This window comes from Cnephaeus nilssonii, assembly GCF_951640355.1.
Source record: "Cnephaeus nilssonii genome assembly, chromosome: 6".
Taxonomy (NCBI): domain Eukaryota; kingdom Metazoa; phylum Chordata; class Mammalia; order Chiroptera; family Vespertilionidae; genus Cnephaeus; species Cnephaeus nilssonii.
The window spans coordinates 16,381,681-16,405,472 of NC_137077.1; the positions used below are offsets into that span (position 1 = coordinate 16,381,681).

A 23,792-nucleotide genomic window follows, 5' to 3' on the forward strand; every position below is an offset into this window, starting at 1 on the left:
GAAATAAAGAATATACAGAAACTCAACTGTAGATCAACGTACCCCAAGAGTCAAACCAAAGATCTGGAATATAAGGAATCAAAGAACACCCAACCAGAGAGGCAGAAAGAAAGAAGAATCCAAAAGTGTGAGGATATTGTAAGGAGCCTCTGGGACGGCTTTAAACATACCAACATCCAAAATTTGGGGTGCCAGAAGAAGAGAGAGAGCAGGATATTGAAGGCCTATTGGAAGAAATAATGTCAGAAAACTTTCCCTACCTGATGAAAGAAATAGACTTACAAGTTCAGGAAGCGCACAGAACCCCAAACAAGAGGACCACACCAAGACACATCATAATTAAAATGCCAAGGGCAAAAGAAAAAGAGAGAATCTTGAAAGCAGCAAGAGAAAAACAGTTAGTTACCTACAAGGGAGTACCCATACGACTGTCAGCTGATTTCTCAACAGAAATCAGTTAGTTACCTACAAGGGAGTACCCATATGACTGTCAGCTGATTTCTCAACAAAAACTATGCAGGCCAGAAGGGAGTGGCAAGAAATATTCAAAGTGATGAACAGCAAGAACCTACAACCAAGATTACTCTACCCAGCAAAGCTATCATTCAGAATTGAAGGTCAGACAAAGAGCTTCACAGACAAGAAAAAGCTAAAGAAGTTTATCACCACCAAACCAGGATTACATGAAACGCTGAAGGGTATTCTTTAAGAAGAGGAAGAAGAAAAAAGTAAAGGTAAAAATTATGAACAACAAAAAGACATCAAATACATACGTACCAACAAGTGAATCTAAAAATCAAGTGAATAAAAATTCTGAAGAACAGAATGGACTGGTGAATATAATAGAATCAGGGACATAGAAAGGGAGTGGACTGACAATTCTCAGGGGGAAGGGGGTCTGAGGGGTGCGGGAAGAGAGTGGACAAAAATCTTACACCTATGGATGAAGACAGTGGCGGGGGGTAAGGGCATGGGGTGGGGAGGGGAATCAGGTGGAGGGGAGCTATGAGGGGGGGAAAAAAGAGAAACACCTGTAATAATCTGAACAATAAAGATTTATTATAAAATAATAATAATAATAATAATAAAATAGGAGACTGTAGAAATTCAAACCTAACCTGCATGTCTGAAATAAGGTCCCATAGAAAGCAAAGGGGGTTGTGGGAATGAAAACCTTCCTGAATGAGGATAGAGGATTTCATAATTCCCCTGGGGGGAGGGCCTAATAGTTGAGCACATTAGCTCAGGGTTTAAATCTTAGCTCTGCCACTTAACTGATTTTATAAAGTTGTGGAAACTAGGAGTTCAGAGATCTATCTGTAAAACAAGAATAATAACTAACATACAATGAGAGCATGTGACACAGTCAAAACCTAATACATAGTAGCTGTTATTATTTGATGTTACTAGGCTGAATCACATAAAATTGTCATTTCATAGGTTAAAAAGAGTTAAGTAGCAGTAATTTTACATGATTCACTTATGTTATTTATATTATTTGATGACTTTGAGGGGGATAAGGATAAGATTAGATAGTAAAAACAAAAAGAATGTAGTGCTGGCAACAAGCTAAAAAAGAAAAGGGGAGCCAAAGATCCTTTAGGAATAAATCATAATACCTGTGTATAAATTTGAGAGATGAGACTGGGAGAGAAGAGCAAGGTTCACCTATAAATGTACAACCGTTCCTTGCTTAACAAACATCCACAATACACTTTTTCGGAGTAGCAGCCATCTTCACAATTAATAAATAAATTTTCAGGATAATGAAAAGAAAACCCAAAGCCTTAGCTCTGAATCCATGCCACAACAGACAAGGCTAACGTTCCATAACACTGACATCAATTCCCAAAAGCTTTCTTTTTCACTTTGTGTATAAACATATAGTCTCCCCTTTGTGGGTCAATATGAACAGGAGAATATTTTGTGTAATTCCTCATCAAAGTGAATAAAAAGTACCGTATTTTCCGGCAAATAAGACGACTGGGCATATAAGATTTACCTGGGTTAAAAAGTTGTCTTATACACCAGAAAATAGGGTACCTGACACTATTCATGAGAGACTTGGGCAAAAAGCCTATTTACTATTACCGTATTTTCCGGCATATAAGACGACTTTTTAACCCAGGAAAATCTTATACGCCCAGTTGTCTTAAACACCGGAAAATACAGTAACATAAATATAGCTATTAATATATTAATAATTAATTAATACATTAAGAACTAATTCCAAAAAGCTTGCGTGAGAAAAAGTTGAAGAAGCCAATGTTCTTTGAAAAACTATTATATAACTAGAGAAATATGCATTTGTGATGAAATTCATCTGTGAGAAAATCATTTTTATCCAAAATGATTTTTGTTACACTATCTTTTTGTCATTTAACCTGCTTTTATTATTTATTTGGTCTTGTTTGGTAAGTTAAGAATTTCAGGTGGTGAACAGGTGTACAGAAGTAGAACAGCAAGGGGTGGTGAAACAGGTAAGCACAGGCAACCCTGCACTGCTATTCCCAATGAATCTTATCAGTACCAAAATGGAAACAACTTATCCCTAAACGGCTGAACTTCTAAGAGAAAAAAATGCTCTTTGCATAGTAACAGAAGCTCTGATAGTATGAGATATACTTTGAAAACAGCAAAACAGCTAAGTAGAGAATAAAGAACACAAAAAGACAAAAAGCATGAGAAACAGTAGTAAAGGCGATCTGAAAATATAAAACCAACAGGATTGTAAAGTATCTTTGGTCTAACAGAAGAATGACTAATAGATCACATATTTATATAGTACATGTCCACAAGCCAGACCCATGATTAATTTTAAATAAATAACTATATTGCACAGATTGACTGGAGTTGAGAACTGAATACCTTAATGGCTCCATCATGGCCTCCAAATGCAACGTACTGAAGATGCGGACTTAAGCAACAGCAACTAACTTGAGCTTCAGTCAGATAATCAATCTGGCCTGTTTTTCCATTAATGAGCTAATGAAAAATAAGACACAATCAATTATTAGTCTGAAAGAGCAGTTTTTGTTTCTTAGAACAGAGACTTTAATTGAAAAATAATAAAACAGAGAAAATAACCAACAAGTGTGCCCAAGGGAACAACAAAGCCCTTTCCTAGTCTCAGCAGCTGCATTTAGCACTTCATGCTGTCCTTTCATTTCACCTTTGCAGTTCAAATACATTTTCCTAAGATAAAATGAGCTTTAAAAGGTTTAAAAAGCAGCTGCTGTGCCCGCCACCTCAGACACAGCTGTCTGATTTCTAAACCCACAGCTAGCTCCACACCGTTTTCCACTTCTTCGCAGAGCCCATTTTAATAAGGCTATCGTTTGTAAAAAGACACTTTTCTTATATTATTCAAGGGGGTTGGTGAAAACAAGACTGAGACAGACATTACATAAAAAGACAAATTAAAATTAAAATGGGTTTTATAATCTCCAAATCACAAGACAATATAAATTATTTTTTCCCGTTTTTTGGGGGGAAGATGGAACATTGGAGAAGAACCCATGAGCATAATTTGGGTGGCTGGACTTGTAAACTGAAACTAAAAGTACCCAATTTCATAACATGTACCAATGCTAATTATTATTTTTTTAAATCCCCTAATAAAGATAGCTTATCACACAACTAAAACATGTGACCTAGGAAAATATTTTTCAAGCTTAAATCAATTTTCAGATACCTCTCTCTGACTGTTACAACCTCAATGGCTTGAATTACTTTTCAATCTATAATAATCTTACCTAATAATAGACAAACATGTAAATTGACCGTACCTCCGCTATGCCACCAGCCAATCAGGAGTGATATGCAAATTAACCCAACAAAGATGGCGGTTAATTTGCATACACAGGCCCCTAGTGACGGGGGTGGGACACTTGCCCCACCTCAGGTCTCTCAGGGCCTCTGGGCAGCGTGGGAAGGCAGGGCCGGAGCAGAAAGAGGCGGCTCCGGGGCCTGAGCAGAAAGGGGCTGGGCCGGAGTGGAAAGGCGGTGCCGGCAGTCAGGGAAAGGAAAGCCCATTCTAGCACGAATATTCGTGCATCGGGCTTCTAGTCTATAATAATAAAAGCATAATATGCAAATCGACCGAACGACAGACCGAATGGCCGACCGAATGGCCGCCCGGACGTCCTTCCAGATGACCTTTCAGATGAAGCCGGGGCTGCAGCCATGGGATCGAGGCAGCCGTCACAGCTGCAAGGAAGGGAGGGATCAAGGCAGCCACCACAGCTGCGAAGGCCTACTCTTGCATGAATTTCCTGCATTGGGCCTCTAGTATGAAATAAGCAGTAATCTTTATTTCAAATACAAGATTATAGGGTCAATCAATCAAGGTAGCTTTTTCTTTACAATATTTTACCCAGCATGTCCTGATCTAGTAGACGTTCAAAATAAAAATGGAATTTCTAAACGTTTCTTATCTTCTCTCAAAAATCGATTTCCATATTTTTTAAAGAAGTGACTAAAAAATGTTTTGTTCACTTAAAGCAACTATTATTTGTCCCTAAACAGCTGAGCTTCTAAGAAGAGAAAAAAACTATCCTCAAAAGTCTCCCACAACCATTGCCATAGAATAAAATAGTCAGATTAGAGGCCCGGTGCATGAATTTGTGCACATGTGGGTTCCTCAGCCTGGCTGGGAATCAGGGCTGATCAGAGCTGTCTCACCCAGGCCTGATCGGGGCAAATGGGGGCCGGCCAGCTGGGGAGAGGGACTGCGGGAGGTTGGCCAGCTGCGGGAGGTTGGCTGAGGGAGCGCAATGACCACCAGGGGGCAGCTCCTGCATTGAGCGCCTGCCCCCTGGTGGTCAGTGCACATCATAGTGACCAGTCGACCAGTCGTTCGGTTGACCAGTCGTGAGGGTCGCTTAGGCTTTTATATATATAAATAACTTTTTTTAAGTCTCACAGTTAAAGAAAGGTTGCACAAGTTTAATGAAGAAAACAGAAGCATGAGGACACTGAAGACAAGAAAACTGCACTGAAAAATCTCCCAAGTGGAAGAACCAGTTTGCTAAATTAGTGAGGAATTCACATTCAATCCACATCCCAATTCATCCCAGAAATACAGGGCATCAGGTGATCCACATAAGCATATTAAGGACAAACGTAACATTTGTAAAATATAGAACAAGCCATATGTAGGGGTGTCTCACAGCTTGACTGACCTCTACAGTAGACAAGGAAAAACTACCACATGCCATAGGCAATTTACTCCCAGGTACTTGTCTCCACCTTGACCGTATAACCAGCTCACAGACTTCTGAAGAAAGTGAGACTCGGAGAAGGGATGCAGTTTACTCCACATCACAGAACTAGCTGATGATAATATAGCCGGGACTTGAACCTGGGTCTCGTGAGTGAAGTCACTGTTCTCTCCACTACATCAAGCTGAGCTTTGCAGCACTAGAACATGTTCAGCTCTGGCCTACTCTCGGCTGGTCTCTGTCTAAAACCCTTGCTATTTCTCTTTCCTCTTTTCTATTGTTTCTCTCTTCCTTCTAGCTCCGCTTCACCATCTCATTGCATTCGCTCACGTTTCTTGCTACCTATCTTAAGCCCAATGATCCTGAAGACATCTGCTCTCAATTACCAACACTCAAAACTCCTATCAATCCTCTGCTCACGGACCCGACTCTGGGGCTCCTTTTCTCGTCAGCAAGTCAAGAAATGCCTTCCTCACCCTAACCTCAGACATTGATGTTTCTAACTCTCTATCCCTCTCCCTTCTATAAAAAAAATCAATAAAATATATATTATAAAAAAAGAAAGAAATGCCTTCCTCTTATGTGTCCCACTCATTGAGGAGCAAGATCTAGGGTACATCTGTTTGGATCCCTAAATGATAGAGTCTTTTCAATTTTGCTTTAAAAACCTTTTCCTGCCCGGACAACATGGCTCAGTGGTTGAGCGTCGACCAATGAACCAGGAGGTCACAGTTTGATTCCCAGGTCAGGGCACATGCTCGGGTTGTGGGCTCAGTCGCCAGTGTGGGGCATGCAGGAGGCAGCTGATCAATGATTCTCTCTCATCAATGATGTTTCTATCTCTCTCTCCCTCTCCCTTCCTCTCTGAAATCAATAAAAATATATTTTAAAAAAAACTTTTCAGAGAACATAAGAAGCATTCAAGAAATATTTTTTGAGCAAATGTGTGAGTAAATGAGTGAATAAACAGGTGTATTTCAGTATGTGAAGCCCAGCTCCTTCCAGCTTAGTTCCAATGGGTCAGATTCCTTCCTCACTTGATGTGATTTTGTTCTTTCAAAGACCATGTTATCATTTCGCTGCAATAACACTCCCATTGGTATGCCCATCCCCCTTGCATACTCCAACCGACATGTCTAAATCACTGCTGTGGACAAGTTCAAGTTTGTCCTCATGATATCCTAGACTCCATGCAAATCAAGGCATGTGACCACTGATACCAACAGAAGAGGAATGAGGTGTTTCCAAATACTATCTGAGCCTCAGCTCAAGACCTATATACTTAGTCAACTGATTCCTGAGCATCTGATGGATACTAGACAACTGTGCCTTAGCCCAAGCCCAAAAGCAAACAAGAAAAATTGTGAATTGTGAGTTCAACCAAGAACCTTGCATGCATATATGCATGGCCCATGGCCACAGACAATGGGGTGGTGAGGGGCTGGGGTGGGGAGACTCAGGGGAGGGCAGGAGGGGGTCAATGAGGGGAAAAAGGGGGGACATATGTAATACTTTCAACAATAAAGACTTATTTTTTAAAAAAATTTAAATTTTTCCAATTGTTTTCTAAAAAATACTCACTTGCAGACGTCTTATATTGTCAACTGCCAGAACCATCACTTCATTTTCTTGAAATACAACATCTATTTCTTGCTTTAACACTATAGCAGAGTTCTCACAAACTTTCTTTGTCTCCCAGAGCTGATTAAAAGATTTTAAAAAACAAAATAAGATTACTGTATCCTCGAAATCTTAATAAAGACAAGCCCTTGCAAAATACAAAACAAGCGTCACACTCAAAATGCCAATCATGCTAAAAAATATTCAACCATTAGATTATAATTCAACAATAAACATTTATTAATTACAGTAGGTCCTCGGGTTACATCGGAGATCCGTTCCTCAGGCACAACGTAACGCGATTTTCGCCGTAAGTCGGAACCCACCTACATAAGCACCTACGTCACTCACATGGAGCACATACACAGCAGCAATGAAGTGAAACAGTAAAAAAATTTTAAAAGATAACAATTCCTGACCTTTACTTGTGATAAATAAATAATAAAAACATAAAGCACATATGTACATACATCGAAATGACGGAACTTTTGTTTTTATAAATAAATGGGAGATGGCGATGTAACCACAAAATGACGTAACCCGAGGACTGCCTGTACATGCTATAGTAAGAAGGAGTTAGTATTAAAGTAATGGGTGCTAGAGCCCAAATGCCTTAGTGTAAATTCTAGTTCTACCTGTAACTTTGGGCAGATTACGTAAACCCAGTGCTATTCAAAGATAAGAACCTTCTACTGGTTCTCAAACTGTTTGATACCAAGATAAGGGGCTTGTACCAGAATGTAAATCCACTCTATTACACTACACACTGTTAACAGTGTACTTAGTGATTTTTTTAAACAAGACTCCTTGGTGATAGAAGCAGTGCATGGATTATCCTTCTGGCTCAAGCTTATTGAGACTGGCACTTTGCGTAGCACTGACTTAACCTTTTTGTGTCTGTTTCCTCAGCTGCACAAAAGACTATTGTGAGGATTAGCAAACTCATGTACAGCACTTTGCATGACATCAGGCATACAGTAAGTACTACATGAATTTCAGTTACAATTTGTACAAAACACTGTATTAGATGCTACAGAGACAAACCAGAGTCCCTGGCCTCAGCAAGTTTATCATTTAAAATGTGTGCACAAATCAGAGGAGCAACAGAGTATTAGAGGCGAGGAATAAATCAAATCTATACTGAAGTCCAAGGCAGGATTTGGTGAGTACCATAAGAAAATGACTTAGAGTTACAGGGCATTCCAAGGAGAGACAGTCCCCCAAATGGAACACTACGAAAGGCTTCAGAGGAGTCTTGGGGCTTGTAGGACCGTTAGGATTTTAATAAGGAGAGGTACGGAGTGGTCGGGTATTCCAAACACAAGAAACCACATAAGCAAAAGTAAAGAGGCAGGGAACTACAAGATGTTTGGGGAAATGTGAGTTTAGTGTAGGTCACCTATAGAAATAAACTAGAAGACGGACTGCAGCAGAATGAGGCCATACTGTAGAAAAATTTGATGGGAGATTTAGGAGTACACATTTACTTTGGCATGCAAGGGAGCCACTATCTGGTTGTTGTTGTTGTTGTTGTTGTTGTTGTTGTTTAGCAAAAACGACATGGCTATATGCACATGAAGAAAATATCTTGGAAGCAGCAAGTAGAAAACCAAGGCAGAATCTAATACAAGAGAGGTAACAGGTAATGAGTACCTAAACTTGAAATGGAAAAGTAGAAATAAATTATAGAAAATGGAAAGGTAGAATCCATCGGATTTGGCAAGAAACTAGATGTGGGAATTCAAGGTAGAGGAAATAGTCAATACTACTCTGAGGAATCAAATGTAATATATTTAAATTAACCAAAATACAGTTTAATCATTGAACTCCTCCAGCACCTGGCCCATGGTAATACTCAATGAACATGTCCTAAATGAATGAAACTGTGATGTCCATATAATAGCACTTTTCAAGGATAAATCTAAATGTACTGGTTTCCTATTTCACTTCCCCCGATACTGCCCATCAATTTCTTAGTTTGTAGGAGGTTTAGCTTACCATCAATAAATGTCTAAAACGAAAATGTCAGTATTTCTCACCCTGATTGTTTGGTCATCAGAAGATGTCAAAAATGATGATCCATCAGGAGAAAACATCACACAATGAACCCAACTTAAATGTCCTCTGCAATCAGCCACTTTTAAACAGGAGTCCACATTCCACAACTACAGAATAAACACAGCATACAGGAAGTCACACTCATAAGCATTTTACATATGTACTAGAGGCCCGGTGCATGAAATTCGTTCAAGGGGCTCGGCCCTCGCAGCCCCGGCTTCGTCCAGAAGGACGTCTGAAAGGTCGGTCGGCTGTCCACTCTAATTAGCATATTACACTTTTATTATTATAGATACTAAACGACTTGTGCAGACTATTCATTGATTTCATTTAATTAATTAATTAATTAATTTAATCCTCACCCTAGGATATGTTTATTGATTTGAGAGAGAGGAAGGGGGGGCAGAGAGAGAGAGAAAGAAACATTGATTATTGCCTCTGTACAATAACTGGGGATAGGACCCACAGCCTAGGTGTATGCCCTGACTAGAATCAAACCCATAACCTTTTGGTGCATGGGACAACACTCCAACCAACTGAGCCATCTGGCCAGAGCATTTTATTATTTTTTATAGCAAAAAACTGAAAACAACCCAAATGACCCACAGGACCAACTGAATAAACTACATGTATTACCCGTTTAATGGAATACTATGAGGCCAAAAAAAGTAATGAGAAAAGCATCCTGATAATGACTAGTTTCTGGGCAATGCTGTTTACAAAAACAAAGCAGAGTATATATATATTTCTGCAGAAGAATATATACAGATATGTATATATATACACTATGCAATACAAAATAAGAAACATGTAAATATATAAATGGATACAAAAACAGTACTTATAAATACTTGCTTATATATGCAAAAAGAAACATTGGAATGTTAAACAAAAACCAAAATGGTTATCTATGGGCAGGGGTGGAAAAGAGTGGAGGGGAAGGGACAGTGATGAAAGCAAGACTTCTCTGAATATAACTTATTATAAAGCTTTGGTTTAGAATCATGCAAACATTTTATGTGTTTTTTTAAAAATCAATTTAAAAAATAGATGAACACAAGAAGCTTCTATGTTCAGACTATTTTCCACTGTCATCTAATCCTCATTTCAACTGATTGCAAAATCCTATAACAAATGAAGGTACTAATTGTACATGTACACATTTCTCCTGTTATTCATGCTTGTTACAAATTGTCAGTGTCTACCATCAGCCCGGCTGTATTCTGTCCTCAGTACTGCTGTAAATGACTCAAATATATTCCAGTCTAATGAAGTACCATATGTGCCCGAGTTCCTCTCATTACACTCTGAATTACAGACCTACTTTATGATTTCAGAATAGCACGGACAAACAAATGCTTCATCACATGCCCAGTGGTTTTCAATCAGTGAGTTCTATGGCTACAAATTAAGTACATGAAATTTTCTCTGCCTTACCTCTAGAGTCCAAGGTGGGACATAGAGATGAAAGTGGTTATACTACTGAAAAATCTCCCTTGAAATCCTTCCCTCTCTTCCCTTCTAGTTCCCCGCCCCCCCCCCCCATCATTTCTTTGTTACCCAGAGCCTCCCAAACCTCATCCCTGTATTTCAAAACAAGATAATGTCCCCAGGAGCTTTCTAAGAATAGGATAAAGATTTTAGAAGTGACAGGAAAAGCAGAAAGACGGGTTGCATCTCCAAACCTCCTAAAAATCCTGACAAAACCCAGAGAAGGCCCTAGCCAGGTGACTGGTTGGTTGGTGCATTGTCCCATATACCAAAAAGGTTGCAGGTTCAATCCCTACTGAGAGCACTTAAGAGAGGCAACGGACCGATGTTTCTCTCTCACATTGATGTTTCTTTCTCTCCCTTTCTCACTCTCCAAAATCAATAATAATAATGATTAATATATATATATCCTCAGGTGAGGATTAAAAAAAACATCCAGAAAGGGGAAATTTCCAACCACACCTACCTTGAGGATCTACAGGTAAAGTGCAAGATTCCTAGCAGATCTGAATCTTTCAATCCAAGGCCTCTACCAAGAGAACACTGCCCACAGCACCCTACTTCCCACTGTTCCAAACAGGACTGGAGTTTGTTCACACTCACTGCCTCTGCCTCCCAATGCAACGATTCTTGGCAGGGAAATTCTTCAGTGTTAGTTGCACTGCTGAACTTAGAATTAGGAGGAGCTTACAGAACTCATCCATTCACTCTCATTTCATCTGTATCTCCATACTGAACGCCTATAGCTCAGCAGCTCTCTCTCTCTCTCTCTCTCTCTCTCTCTCTCTCACACACACACACACACACACACACACACACACACACACACCTTCAGAGTATGGGGCAAGGTTGGCAAACTCACTAAAAATTGCTGAAATAAGCACAGAACACTGAAGAAGTGCTTGCAGTAGTCAAGCTTCCTTTGAAGAGGACCTGTGTACCAAATAATTTTCCAGATAAAGGCCCATCCTCATTTTCTTGGGCTGTAATCAGAAAGGACTTCAAATTATCTGGTAGCAAGAACCACTTAAGAAATGAGTAGTAACAAAGAATGGAAAAACAAATCTATCTTTGGAGGAAAAATATAAGGGAATTCATTGCTTTTTAAAAAAATATAGCAATTCACTGGGTGGGATTCTTCCAGGGCCAGAGGCACAGACTCTGAATATAAACCTATCAGGTAAGTGCTAAATTACAAATACAAAGTCATTTTATTCATTAGTGCTTAGCAATGAACATCCTACGTTAAACAATTATAAATTTATCTTCCATCTTATCCTTCTCAGTGATCTGAGAAATCTGAACTGGACTCATCTCTCATCATCACTTTTACAAAAGAGCCTATGCCTATTGTTGAAGAGATGCTTTGTTTCTGCTTCAAAAACCAGTGGTCAGTCCATAGCACATACTACCCATCCAACAAATACTTGGTGAATAATACTGTCATTCCCAGTATGATTTGTCATACAGTCAAGTCTTTAACCTACTAAAGTAATAAAGATGGCCATACAATTTAAAGCTATAAGTCATTATCCCATGAAGAAAATACAACTTCCCAAGCAAACATCCTCAGCAGTTAATGGTTTAAACAGCCCATTCTTCATCATCCTTGTACCACTGGAGACCCAGACTTCACAGCGTAAATTCAACTACTCACCTCCACACAGTACTGGGACAAAGCCACCACTGCCAAATGGTTATGGGGGGAGAAGTCACAGTACCGGATGGTGCTATTATGGCCTATATGGATTTCTGCCAATAGGCCACTGGTATTAATGTCAAAAAGCTGTCAACATAAAAAAGAGAGAAGCTATGAAAGTAAAATATTTTTAAAAATAAGCTATACCCAAACTGAATCGAAATTTATTTCTAAAAGAATATCCTCCCATTTCAAATATAAAGTATAAATCCTGAAAATACACTATAATTACTGATAATTAGCATATTATTAACAGTCATAAGTAATATAAATCAATATACACATACTCTTAAATTATCACTCATCTTGAAACATGTTTCCTATAAAGGAAAATTAATCACAGATGATCTCTCTGGCCTAGAGAGAAACAGAACCCCTGTGAAAAAAATGGAGTAGCCAAATTAACATACAGAGCAGTTCTTCCTAATGCTTGTTTATTCAAAAGAGAAAATAGATAATCAGAAATGAAGATGATCAAAATAATATATAGCAGAGGCTTGCTAAAATGAAATTAGCTCAATCATTTCTAGTTCTCTTCAGAGCTACCAAATTACTCCATTACAATCAATCATTTTCCCATTTTTTAACCAAAGAAGAGCTACTTTTGAGTAAATCAAACTTCATTTCAATTTTTGAAATATTTTTAAGTGCTAAGTATACCCTTCAAAAATTTTTCCAAATGAAACAAACAATTATACCAATATATATACAGTATAACAATGTAAGGGCAAGGCAGTCTTGCAAAGGGAAATAAGCTTCAGTGGAAGCCATGAAAATGTCCCGGAATGCACCATGCACAGATGGTAAGCAGCACAGCATCAGGGGCCAACTACAAAGGACAGGGAATCATACTTAAAATGCCTTCCAGGACAGGTCATTTTTAAAAATTAATGGCTGAGAGCGAGAGAGGAAACTTGGCAAATATGAAATAGGCAGCTGTTTCGATTATTGAATAGCAAAAACAAGATACCTAACAATAGGTGTGAACTAACAACACAAAAGAGTTGGAAAGAAATAAGAGGGAAATGGAGAGACCAAAAGTAAGAAATTGGGATCTACATGTAGTTAAGGGCGATCTTAGGGTAGCTTTATTTTAGCAGGTAAAATAAGAAGCTGGTCTAGATTTTTAAACTAAGAAGGCATTTCATGCAATATAAAACTATTTTCCTCTCTCACTGTAACGTATCTTTTAAAATGTTCAAATTCTGCTCAACACCGTTAGTCACTAGGGAAATGCAAATCAAGCTACAATGGGATACCACTTCATGTAATAGGGTGATTATAATACAATAAAGGAAAATAAGTGTTGACAAGGATGTGGAGAATTGGAACTCTTGTACATCGCTAGTGGGGATATAAAATGGTGCAGATGCTATGGAAAAATGTGGTGGTTCCTCAAAAAGCTAAGGGTTATAGCTAATAAATCGATAATAATAACACAAACAGTCCCTCAGTGGGTTTTTATATAACCATATGGTATATTTCAATGTGTTCTTTAAAATGTAATATCTGAAATGAGGGGAAAAGGGAGAGGTTAGTAAAAGAATACAGACTTTCAGTTATAAGATGAATAAGGTCTGAGGATCTAATGTATAACATGGTGACTATAGTAAAGAACACTATTGCATAACTGAAATTTGTGAAGAGAATAGAACTTAAATGTTCTCATCAAAAAAAAGGTAAACATGTGCCGAAACCGGTTTGGCTCAGTGGATAGAGTGTCGGCCTGCAGACTGAAAGGTCCCAGGTTCGATTCCGGTCAAGGGCACGTACCTTGGTTGTGGACACATCCCCAGTAGTGGGTGTGCAGGAGGCAGCTGATCGATGTTTCTCTCTCATCGATGTTTCTGACTCTCTATCCCTCTCCCTTTCTCTCTGTGAAAAATCAATAAAATATTAAAAAAAAAAAAAAAGGTAAACATGTGAGATAACAGTTGTATTATTTTGATTGGGGGAATCCTTTCATAGTGTATAGTGACATATCAAATCATCACATTATACACTTCAAATATCTTACATTTTATTTGTCAATTATACCTCAATAAAGCTAAAAATAAAATTGTAATATCTCTTATTCAAGTCTTCTAAAATTACTGTTAGAATGGAATGTTGCTGAGCCATAAAACCTGGCTCTCCAAGTTATGATGTAACTTTGAACAAATTCCTTGGCTGTTCTAAACCTCATTTGTCGCCCTAACTGGTTTGGCTCAATGGATAGAGCATTGGCCTGCGGACTCAAGGGTCCCAGGTTCGATTCTGGTCAAGGGCATGTACCTTGGTTGCGGGCACATCCCCAGTAGGGGGTGTACAGGAGACAGCTGATTAATATTTCTCTCTCATCGATGTTTCTAACTCTCTCTCCCTCTCCCTTCTTCTCTGTAAAAAATCAATAAAATATATTTAAAAAGTAAATAAAATAAACCTCATTTGTCTCATTATTATCATTGGGCAATTGTAATCTGCTTGTCCCTTGGGTATTTATATGAAAAGAAATTACAAATATAAGCTATTATTAGATTTGAAAGAGGAGGAAGGCATTTCCTTGTCTTTTACTTTTTTGCATAGCTTCCTCATTTACTTCATAGAAATCTCACAATTGTCTTCAGGCATTGATGAGTATTTTTTGCTTATCAGTCACAAAATCACAAAATTTTAGGGGTAAGAAAGCACTTTGGAAACCACCTAAACCCTGGCCAGGTGGTTGGGGCGTCGTTCTGTACACCGAAGGGTTGCAGGTTCGATTCCTGGTCAGGGCATGTACCCAAGTTGTGAGTTTGATCCCTAGTTTGGGTGCTTACGGGAGGAAGCCGATTGAGGTTTCTCTCTCTCTCTTTCTCTCACTCTCTCCCTTCCTCTCGCTCCAAGATCAATGAAAACATGTCCTCAGGTGAGGATTTAAAAAAAAGTTTTAATCACCTGAACCAACATATTCAAAATTGTAAACAACAACAACAAAAAGTGATGCAGAAAGTATTCTATGCTCTTAATAAATCTGAGGAACACCGGATTAAACAACACAAATTGTTTCTGTATTGTAGAACTTCTTGAAGCCTTAAATAGGTTAGTACACACTAATTACTTATAAGAGGGAAGCAATACATACCATTCCTAAACCTGTATGACCATGGAGATCTTTTCTCACAAGGCCTATCGACATCCCCTAGAGCACAGAGCCAAATCATGTAGCTATACTTTTTTTATTTCAATAAACAATGTAAAAATGCAAAAATCAACAGAAGTTTTAATTTTCTTTAATTTTGGCTTGTTAAAATATTGGTACTTACAAAGATTTTATTTTTTGCTGCCACCATTATCTTAGAACCGTCAGAAGACCACGAACAACATTTCACGATCACTTCCACATCCTCTTGAGGCTCCTCTGAACTTAGGAAGAACTGCTTCACATTAATGCTTTTCCTCTCATTTGCTGATTTCACATCCCAAAGCTTTAATTAAAAACATAACCAAAACATTTTAAGTTTATTTTAATCTCAAATCACACTTCTAGAATGCCATCAGGATTAAATATCCCGCAAATTACTCACTTTACCTAGTGATTATTTTTACTTACTATTTTTATAAAACTTTTAAATTAAGAACTCCAGTTTTATTCAGTATATTCCTAAAAAGAAAACAATTTGAAGCACTGCCTGAAATGCAGAATGGAAAACTAAATAAAATGTTCAAAGAGCCTTGCATGTGTGGAGAAGGCTGTGTGGACAGTAAGAATGAGCTTGGAAGAAAAGTGAGATGAAGACGAACAACTTGCCACTGCTGCCCCCTGCTGTGCCACGTGTGAAGTGCACTTCACGTCTACTGCATGGACAGCATGCAGTAGATGTGAACACAGGACCCAGTCCAAGCCGAGTTATAATCTAGCATCCAGAGACACCATTGTGCAAACAGGGAAATTAGAAGATATGCTGAAAGCTCTGCCTAGAAATCTTCTTAGAACTTGTCAGCCAGACATACTCTACAGGTAGAAGACTGAAGATTTTTCTCTGAATACCCCATCAGATCAACACAAAAGATCTAAAGAGTATGACATCAGGAGTTCAACATTAAAAATGACAGCCAGTCCGGCTGGCATGGATCAGTGGTTGAGTGTCGACCTATGAACCAGAAGGTCATGGTTCAATTCCCGGTCAGGGCACATGCCTGGGTTGTGGGGATGTGCAGGAGGCAGCCGATCAATGATTCTCTCTCATCATTGATGTTTCTCTCTCTCTCTCCCTCTCCCTTCCTTTCTGAAATCAATAAAAATATTTATTTTATTTTATTAAAATTAATAAAGATTCAACCAGAGGATCAGTATCAAGAGAATTTACCTTACTATAATTTAGGAGTCACCTAGTAGCTTTAACATATCTCCTTTTCTAGAGATTCTAACAAAAAAAGTACCCAAAGGGGTTCAAGTATTTCCTTGGAAGAGGTATATGCCAATAAAATGTATTGTTTGCATTAAGTTTAACTGTGTTCTGCCGAAACCGGTTTGGCTCAGTGGATAGAGCGTCGGCCTGCGGACTCAAGGGTCCCAGGTTCGATTCCGGTCAAGGGCATGTACCTTGGTTGCGGGCACATCCCCATTAGGGGGTGTGCAAGAGGCAGCTGATCGATGTTTCTCTCTCATCGATGTTTCTAACTCTCTATCCCTCTCTCTTCCTCTCTGTAAAAAATCAATAAAATATATTTTTTTTAAAAAAGTTTAACTGTGTTCTACAAACATCAAAGAGATACAACAAGAAGATGACAAGGTCTCTGCCAATCATAAACCTATATTCAACCTTACCAGAGAAATACAAGATACATGAAAATGACTGAACTAAACAGAAAACATTTACAAGTAGAAATTGGAAGACAGAAACCGGTTTGGCTCAGTGGATAGAGCGTCGGCCTGAGGACTCAAGGGTCCCAGGTTCGATTCCGGTCAAGGGCATGTACCTTGGTTGCAGGCACATCCCCAGTAGGGAGTGTGCAAGAGGCAGCTGATCGATGTTTCTAACTCTCTATCCCTCTCTCTTCCTCTCTGTAAAAAAAAATTGGAAGACAAACCAAGCAGTTTCCTTCCTTCCTTCTTTTCTTTTTTCTTTTTTCTTTTCTTTTCTTTTTCCTTTCCTTTTCCTTTCTTTCTGTCTTTCTTTCTTCCTCTCTTTTCTTTCTTTCTTCCTCTTTCTTTCTCTCTCTCTTTTCTTCCTTCCTTCCTTCCTTTTTCTTTCTTTCATTTATCTATCTATCTATCTATCTATCTATCTATCTATCTATCTATCTATCTATCTATCTATTTATCTACCTATCAAGCAACATAGGTATACAGATAGATACGTACATATATACTCAGAACCAGATGGATGTTATAAAAGAATACTTTCTGAAGAAGGCTTTGCATAGTTTTAAAGGTCATTACAAACTATGGACAAGTGAACTGCAAGCAAAAAAACAAAACACAAAAAAACACTAAGAACAACTAATGAAACATATATAGAAACACTAGCTGAAATAAGCCCCCAAAATTACCCTGCCTAGAAGTGACAATTAGTGTTTAATATATTGGAGGGAGAATAAAAAAATTTGATAGGAACAGAGGCAGCAGAATGACGGAAGGTGAAGAGCCTTCGAATTAATACCTGATGAACCTGGGTTTATCACAATTTATAACATGGCACCTTTTCGCCCCAGCTAAAAGTGGCAAGATGAAAATAGAGGTAGGGAGGATTCTAGCAGCTCTGCACTGGGCTAAGGAGGAATGAAGAGTGCATCTTAGAAAGCTGCTATTAGACATGAGAGATGACTGCATGAACCACAGCAAACACTACAGAATGGAAGGGGAAAGGTAGACCAAAAGACAAGGAAGTCAAAGGTGGATTGGACTTAAGAACAAAGGAAGAAAGGAGAATCAATAAACAGACTAGAATGATTGTAGAGACAAGAAAAAAAAAGAGAATGAGATTATTGGAGAAGTTAGGTGAAGACTTAAGGAGGAAGAATTTGGGTTTTTGAGGAAAACCAAGATGGTGACATAAGGTATACACCTGTATGTGCTGCCTCTCACAACCACACCAAAACTACAACTAAAAGACAAAACGACTATCACCCAGAACCACGGGAAAGCTGGCGGAGTAGAAGTTCTACAACTAGAAGGAAAGAAAGAAGCTCATTGAGACTGTGTAGGAGGTGCAGAGGCACAGAAAAGCAGAGGTACGGAAGCGCGCACGAATCGGGCTAGTGACTGGGTGCGCTGTTTTTTTTTCAATTGGAGGGGAGATACAAGCTCCCAACTGCTCTGAACTCATTTCCGGCGAGACTCTGGGGACCCAGACTCCTACGGGGAGAAACTGGACTGTCTGGCATCGGGTCGGAAAGTGAGGGTGGCTTTCTCGCAGAGGTGCACGCAGGAATCATTGTTTACTGCGCTGAGGCGCGGGACGTGGGGACGCAGAAACTCGGAGACGCAGAGACTGCTGACTGGCAGACATCGCTATTTGCCACGCCCTAGTGATTCCCTGAGACCCCGCCCCACCCAATTTACAAACCCACCTGAGCTGTGCGCAGCGGCTTTTGCATATGAATGGCCTGCCCTTTCGCAGCTTAACCTAACAAATTGCAGCAGGGTCAGAGAGCTCCAAAATTTCCAAACCCCAAACAAAGAGGAGAAATCTGCAGATCTCGCTGTAGCTCCTGCTGGGTGGCCTCAAACAGTAGCTGACTTGCACCTCCTTGGAGATCCAGGAGCCAGTGTACCTAGTGGTCAGTGTGAGATGACACCAGATTTCAACTCCTCACATACATAAGTGACAAACTCAAGAGGCAGACTCAGTGAGCACCAAAGCCCCACTGAAGCAAGTCCTGCCCCATAAGAGTGTCTCCAGCACAGCAGTTCTTCCATTATAGACACAGCTGATCCTCACAGCCAATTGGCCTGGAGGTCAATTTCTCCCAGTGTACCAACAGCAACCAAGGCTTAACTACAACAAGACTGTGCACCCAGCCCACAAAGGGGTGCACCAAGAGTGTCCACCTCAGGTGATTGGGGAGGCCGAGCCACTGGGCCCTATAGGTCACCTACCACACAAAGCCACTCTATCAACATAGGGAAGCAGCCAAAATACGAAGACAAAGAAACATGTCACGAATGAAAGAAATGGAGGAAAGCAAATTACTGGATATAGAGTTCAAAACCACAGTTATAAGGTTACTCAAGCATCTTCTAGAAACCACCGAGAAACTTAGTGAGACCTCTGAGTAACTTAGTGAGACCTTCAAGGATCTTAATGAGAATGCCAAAAAAATGGAAAAGGACCAGTCAGAAATTAAGCATACACTGTTTGAAATAAAGAATAATATACAACAGTAGACTAGAGGACCCCAAGAATCAAACCAAAGATTTGAAATATGAGGAAGCAAAAAACACCCAACCGAAAAAACAAACAAACAAAAAGAATCCAAAAATATGAAGATAGCGTAAGGAGCCTCTGGGACAACTTCAAAATTATGGGGGTGCCAGAAGAAGAGAGAGAGCAAAATATTGAAAACCTATTAGAAGAAATAATGACTGACAACTTCCCCCACCTGGTGAAACAAATAGACTTACAAGTCCAGGAAGCGCAGAGAACCCCAAACAAAAGGAATCCAAAGAGGACCACCCCAAGACACATCATAATTAAAATGCCAAGGGCAAAAGACAAAGAGAGAATTCTGAAAGCAGCAAGAGAAAAACAGTTAATTACCTACAAGGAGTACCCATACGACTGTCAGCTGATTTATCAACAGAAACTATGCAGGCCAGAAGGGAGTGGCAAGAAATATTGAAAGTGATGAACAGCAAGAGCCTACAACCAAGATTACTCTACCCTGCAAAGTTATCATTCAGAATTGAAGGTCAGATAAAAAGCTTCACAGACAAGAAAAAGCTAAAGTTCATCACCACCAAACCAGGATTATATGAAATGCTGAAGGGTATTCTTTAAGAAGAGGAAGAAGAAGAAAAAGGTAAAGATAAAAATTATGAACAACAAAGTGACAACAAATACATATCTATCAACAAGTGAATCTAAAAATCAAGTCAATAAAAAATCTGATGAACAGAATAAACTGGTGAATATAATAGAATCAGGGACATAGAAAGGGAGTGGACTGACAATTCTTGGAGTGAAAGGGGCGTGAGGGGTGCAGGAAGAGATTGGACAAAAATCTTATACCTATGGATGAGGACAGTGGCGGGGGGTAAGGGCATGGGGTGGGTGGGGGAATCAGGTGGAGAGGAGCTATGGGGGGGAAAAAGAGGAACATCTGTAATAATCTGAACAATAAAGATTTATTTTAAAAAAATCATTTATTTAAAGAATGTGTCTAAAACCTACAAAAAAAAGAATTTGGGTTTTTTAGAACTATAATTTAGGGCAGCGGTTGCCAACCTTTCGGACCTCACGGACCACCTGTTAGTGACCACTGACTTAGGGGACTGAACTAAACTTTTTTCCTTAGCTCTGAGTTTTCCCCCAGTGAGACTTCTTAAAAACAGGAATAACATTAAAGGCAAGATAAATAAATGATAAATAAAAGCAGGTCCTTTACAAATTTGACCCCATAGATCTCAAAAGATTTTATGAAGTCATAAAATGAAATATATCTTAAAAATTAAGAAATCAAATTTATGAACTTTAAAGCATAAGGTAGTAATCCATGAATAAACAATCATTATGACAAGTAATTACAGTTACATTAAATAAGGTCCTGGAAGTTGAAGCTGTTTCTGCAGAAATGTGAAACAGAAGCCTAATTCCATAACCCAATTCTAAGGCCATAAAATTACAACCCATTTTAATGATAAACAAAAACATACCTTTAATGTTCCATCAGCTGAACAACTAGCCAAAAACTTATCATCTGGTGAAAATCTGCAGTGATTAACTGAATTGGTATGGCCAAACATGGTATTTCGACATTGTTTTTGATCCAAATCCCAGAGCTATTTGAGAAAGATAAAAATATAACTAAAAAACTAATACTGAATTGGGGAAAGTTAGAAATCATGTCAAGTTCTTTCTTCCATTTCAATTAAGCTTTTTCAGTTACAGGCAGATGTTCAATTCACAGTAACACAAAGGTGTGAAACACAAAGGTGAACTTGTGATTAACAAGTAATGGGGCAACCCTTAGGTCAGCACCTAAATCCACTCAGGGACTCAAAGGCTCGCCTGGACTATTAGTCTGAGCACTAAGTAACTGAACAATTACTGCTTATTTTAACAAGGTGGTTTGGAGTCATTATTATTCTACTCAGCTCTGTAATAAGTAATATGCAAAATAAATCACCCCAAATTCTTTTAGATGCTAGATTATCCAACTCAAAAAGTGATCATTTCTAAGATTTCCCAATGCAAAGCTTGAGTGTGCTAACTAAGCTAAAATCTATTAATGCTCTAAAAAATCACTCAAAAATACAAGGATAGCAAAGATAGATATACTATTAATTATATGACAGGAAATATAAGGGGTTAGAAGAGCAAATTAAACAATACCTTCAGGAATTGATCAACCAAATATAGCATGTGAAACATTCCACAGGACAAATGACTCAATTTCTCTCTAACCAATCAATGGCATAAAAAATAGAGGCAGAGGGAAAGGAGAACTTTTATAGAATAAACAAGACTTAAGAGGCATAATAACAATCAAATGCCACCTCAACTTCAGATTCTGACCCCAATCAACCCATGGTATAAAGATATGTTTTGAGACTAATGGGGAAATGTGTACATGAAGTATTTTGGGGTATTATGAGATGATATCTAGGATTTGCTAAAAATGCTCTAGTCGAAAAAAATTGGGGTTTGTGGGAAAATAAAATAAGATTGGGAAAATGTTGATAATTGTTGGAGCTAGATGGTGGATAGCAGAGGAGTTCATGACTATCTCCTCTCCTTTTGGGTATGGTTGAAAAGTATTTAAAAATGCAAATAAAGGGGACAATAGTAATCTCTGGTGATTTATGCTAACCAGACTAAACACAAAAGAGTAAATCAAGTATCCCCCACAATTAATTTAAATCCTTAGGGAATGATTAGTAAGTGAAGTAAGTCCTGCTCTTCATGGTCATCTCCATGCTTGGTTCCTTTATCCCAACCAGTACCAGGTAAACCCAGTTCCTCAGAGGAGCGAGTTACATGGGGGCAGCTTTAGACTTACATATTTTCATTGGCTTCTCTCAGTTCAAGAATCACAAGAAGTGAGTTCTAATAGCCCTCAGGATAATGCAGGTGTGGTATGACAGGTCTTACAGTAAAACTTGTTCATAATTAAAACTTTTTACTAACAAATAACCCCTTCCTACATCTTAGAGATTTTTGTCTACACTTAACAGAAGGAAATATATTGCCCGGGCCGGTGTGGCTCAGTTGGTTGTCTCATGCACTAAGAGGTCACCGATTCGATTTTGGTCAAGGCACATACCCAGATTACGAGCTTGATCTCCAGTAGGGGGCATGCAGGAGGAAGCTAATCAATGATTCTCTCACATCATTGATATTTCTCTCTATCCCTCTCCCTTCCTCTCTCTAAAATCAATTAAATCATATTTTTTTAAAAATAATAAATAGCCCAGCCAGTGTGGCTCAATGGTTGAGCGTTGACCTATGAAACAGGAGGTCACGGTTCGATTCCCAGTGAAGGCACATGCCCGGGTTGCAGGCTTGACCCCTAGTGGGGGACATGCAGGAGGCAGCCGATCAATGATTCTTTGTCATCATGGATGTTTCTCTCTCTCCCTCTCCCTTCCTCTCAGAAATCAATAAAAATATATTTAAAATAATAATAATAAATAAATGGAGGAAATATAAACTTCCTCACCCTACAAAATGTTAACAGTAACATCAAAATTAGTCACATATACTACAAAAGTCATCTAGTTTTAGAAGTGGGTTCATTCAAATAGAGCAGAGCTTTTCTGAAATGGTACAACAGTCTTATTTTTAATGGTAGTTTACTCAATAGGATAAACTTTACTGAGTAAAAGTGATCTATAATTGTAAGATAATTTCATGCTACTATATTATTTTGATCCAATCTGGTGTTTTCAAATTTTGTTTGCAGGGCCCAGGGACTCCAGAAACATGTCTGAAAAGGCACTAAGGGGGGGCGGAGAGTAAGAGAGGGAACAAGAGAGACTAGAAATGCAGGCCCATACCCTACCTCAACACAAGAAAAGTGGGTTTTATCTCTTCTACACACTGAGCTTCTATATAAAAGTTCTCTTTGGGCCCTTGCTGGTTTGGCTCAGTGGATAGAACGTCGGCCTGCGGACTGAAGGGTCCCAGGTTCGATTCTGGTCCAGGACACATGCCCAGGTTGCAGGCTCAATCCCCAGTAGGGGGCGTGCAGGAGGCAGCCAATCAATGATTCTCTCTCATCATTGATGTTTCTATCTCTCAGTCCCTCTCTCTTCCTCTCTGAAATCAATAAAATATATACTCTTTAAAAATTATATCTTTTTTTTTTTAAGTTCTCTTTGGAAGGAAAAAAAAGAAAAAGGTTCAACTTCCTGAAAAGGGGAGGGGGCAGTTTTCAACAAGTGTTTCCATATTTTCATAATTTTTTTTAAAATAGCTTATTTAAATGTCAAAACACAGAGACTATGAGGTTTTCCAAACTGAAATGTTTTACCCACTTCACCAAAAAATGCAATGTCCCAATGCAAAAATGGTGTG

General features: G+C 38.8%; 1 protein-coding gene across 5 annotated transcripts in view; it reads right to left on the reverse strand.

Moving 5' to 3' along the window:
- Positions 1 to 23,792, reverse strand: part of APAF1 (apoptotic peptidase activating factor 1) — an 80,178-nt gene that overhangs the window by 25,904 nt on the left and 30,482 nt on the right. For all 5 annotated transcript variants that reach the window (XM_079773901.1, XM_079773900.1, XM_079773899.1 and 2 more), the window contains 6 exons: positions 20,930 to 21,055; positions 15,375 to 15,536; positions 12,049 to 12,177; positions 8,882 to 9,007; positions 6,804 to 6,923; positions 2,869 to 2,985 (listed from right to left, as the gene is read on the reverse strand). In XM_079773901.1, the coding sequence (XP_079630027.1) occupies positions 2,869 to 2,985; positions 6,804 to 6,923; positions 8,882 to 9,007; positions 12,049 to 12,177; positions 15,375 to 15,536; positions 20,930 to 21,055 (780 nt within the window). The remainder of the gene's footprint in view (positions 1 to 2,868; positions 2,986 to 6,803; positions 6,924 to 8,881; positions 9,008 to 12,048; positions 12,178 to 15,374; positions 15,537 to 20,929; positions 21,056 to 23,792) is intronic.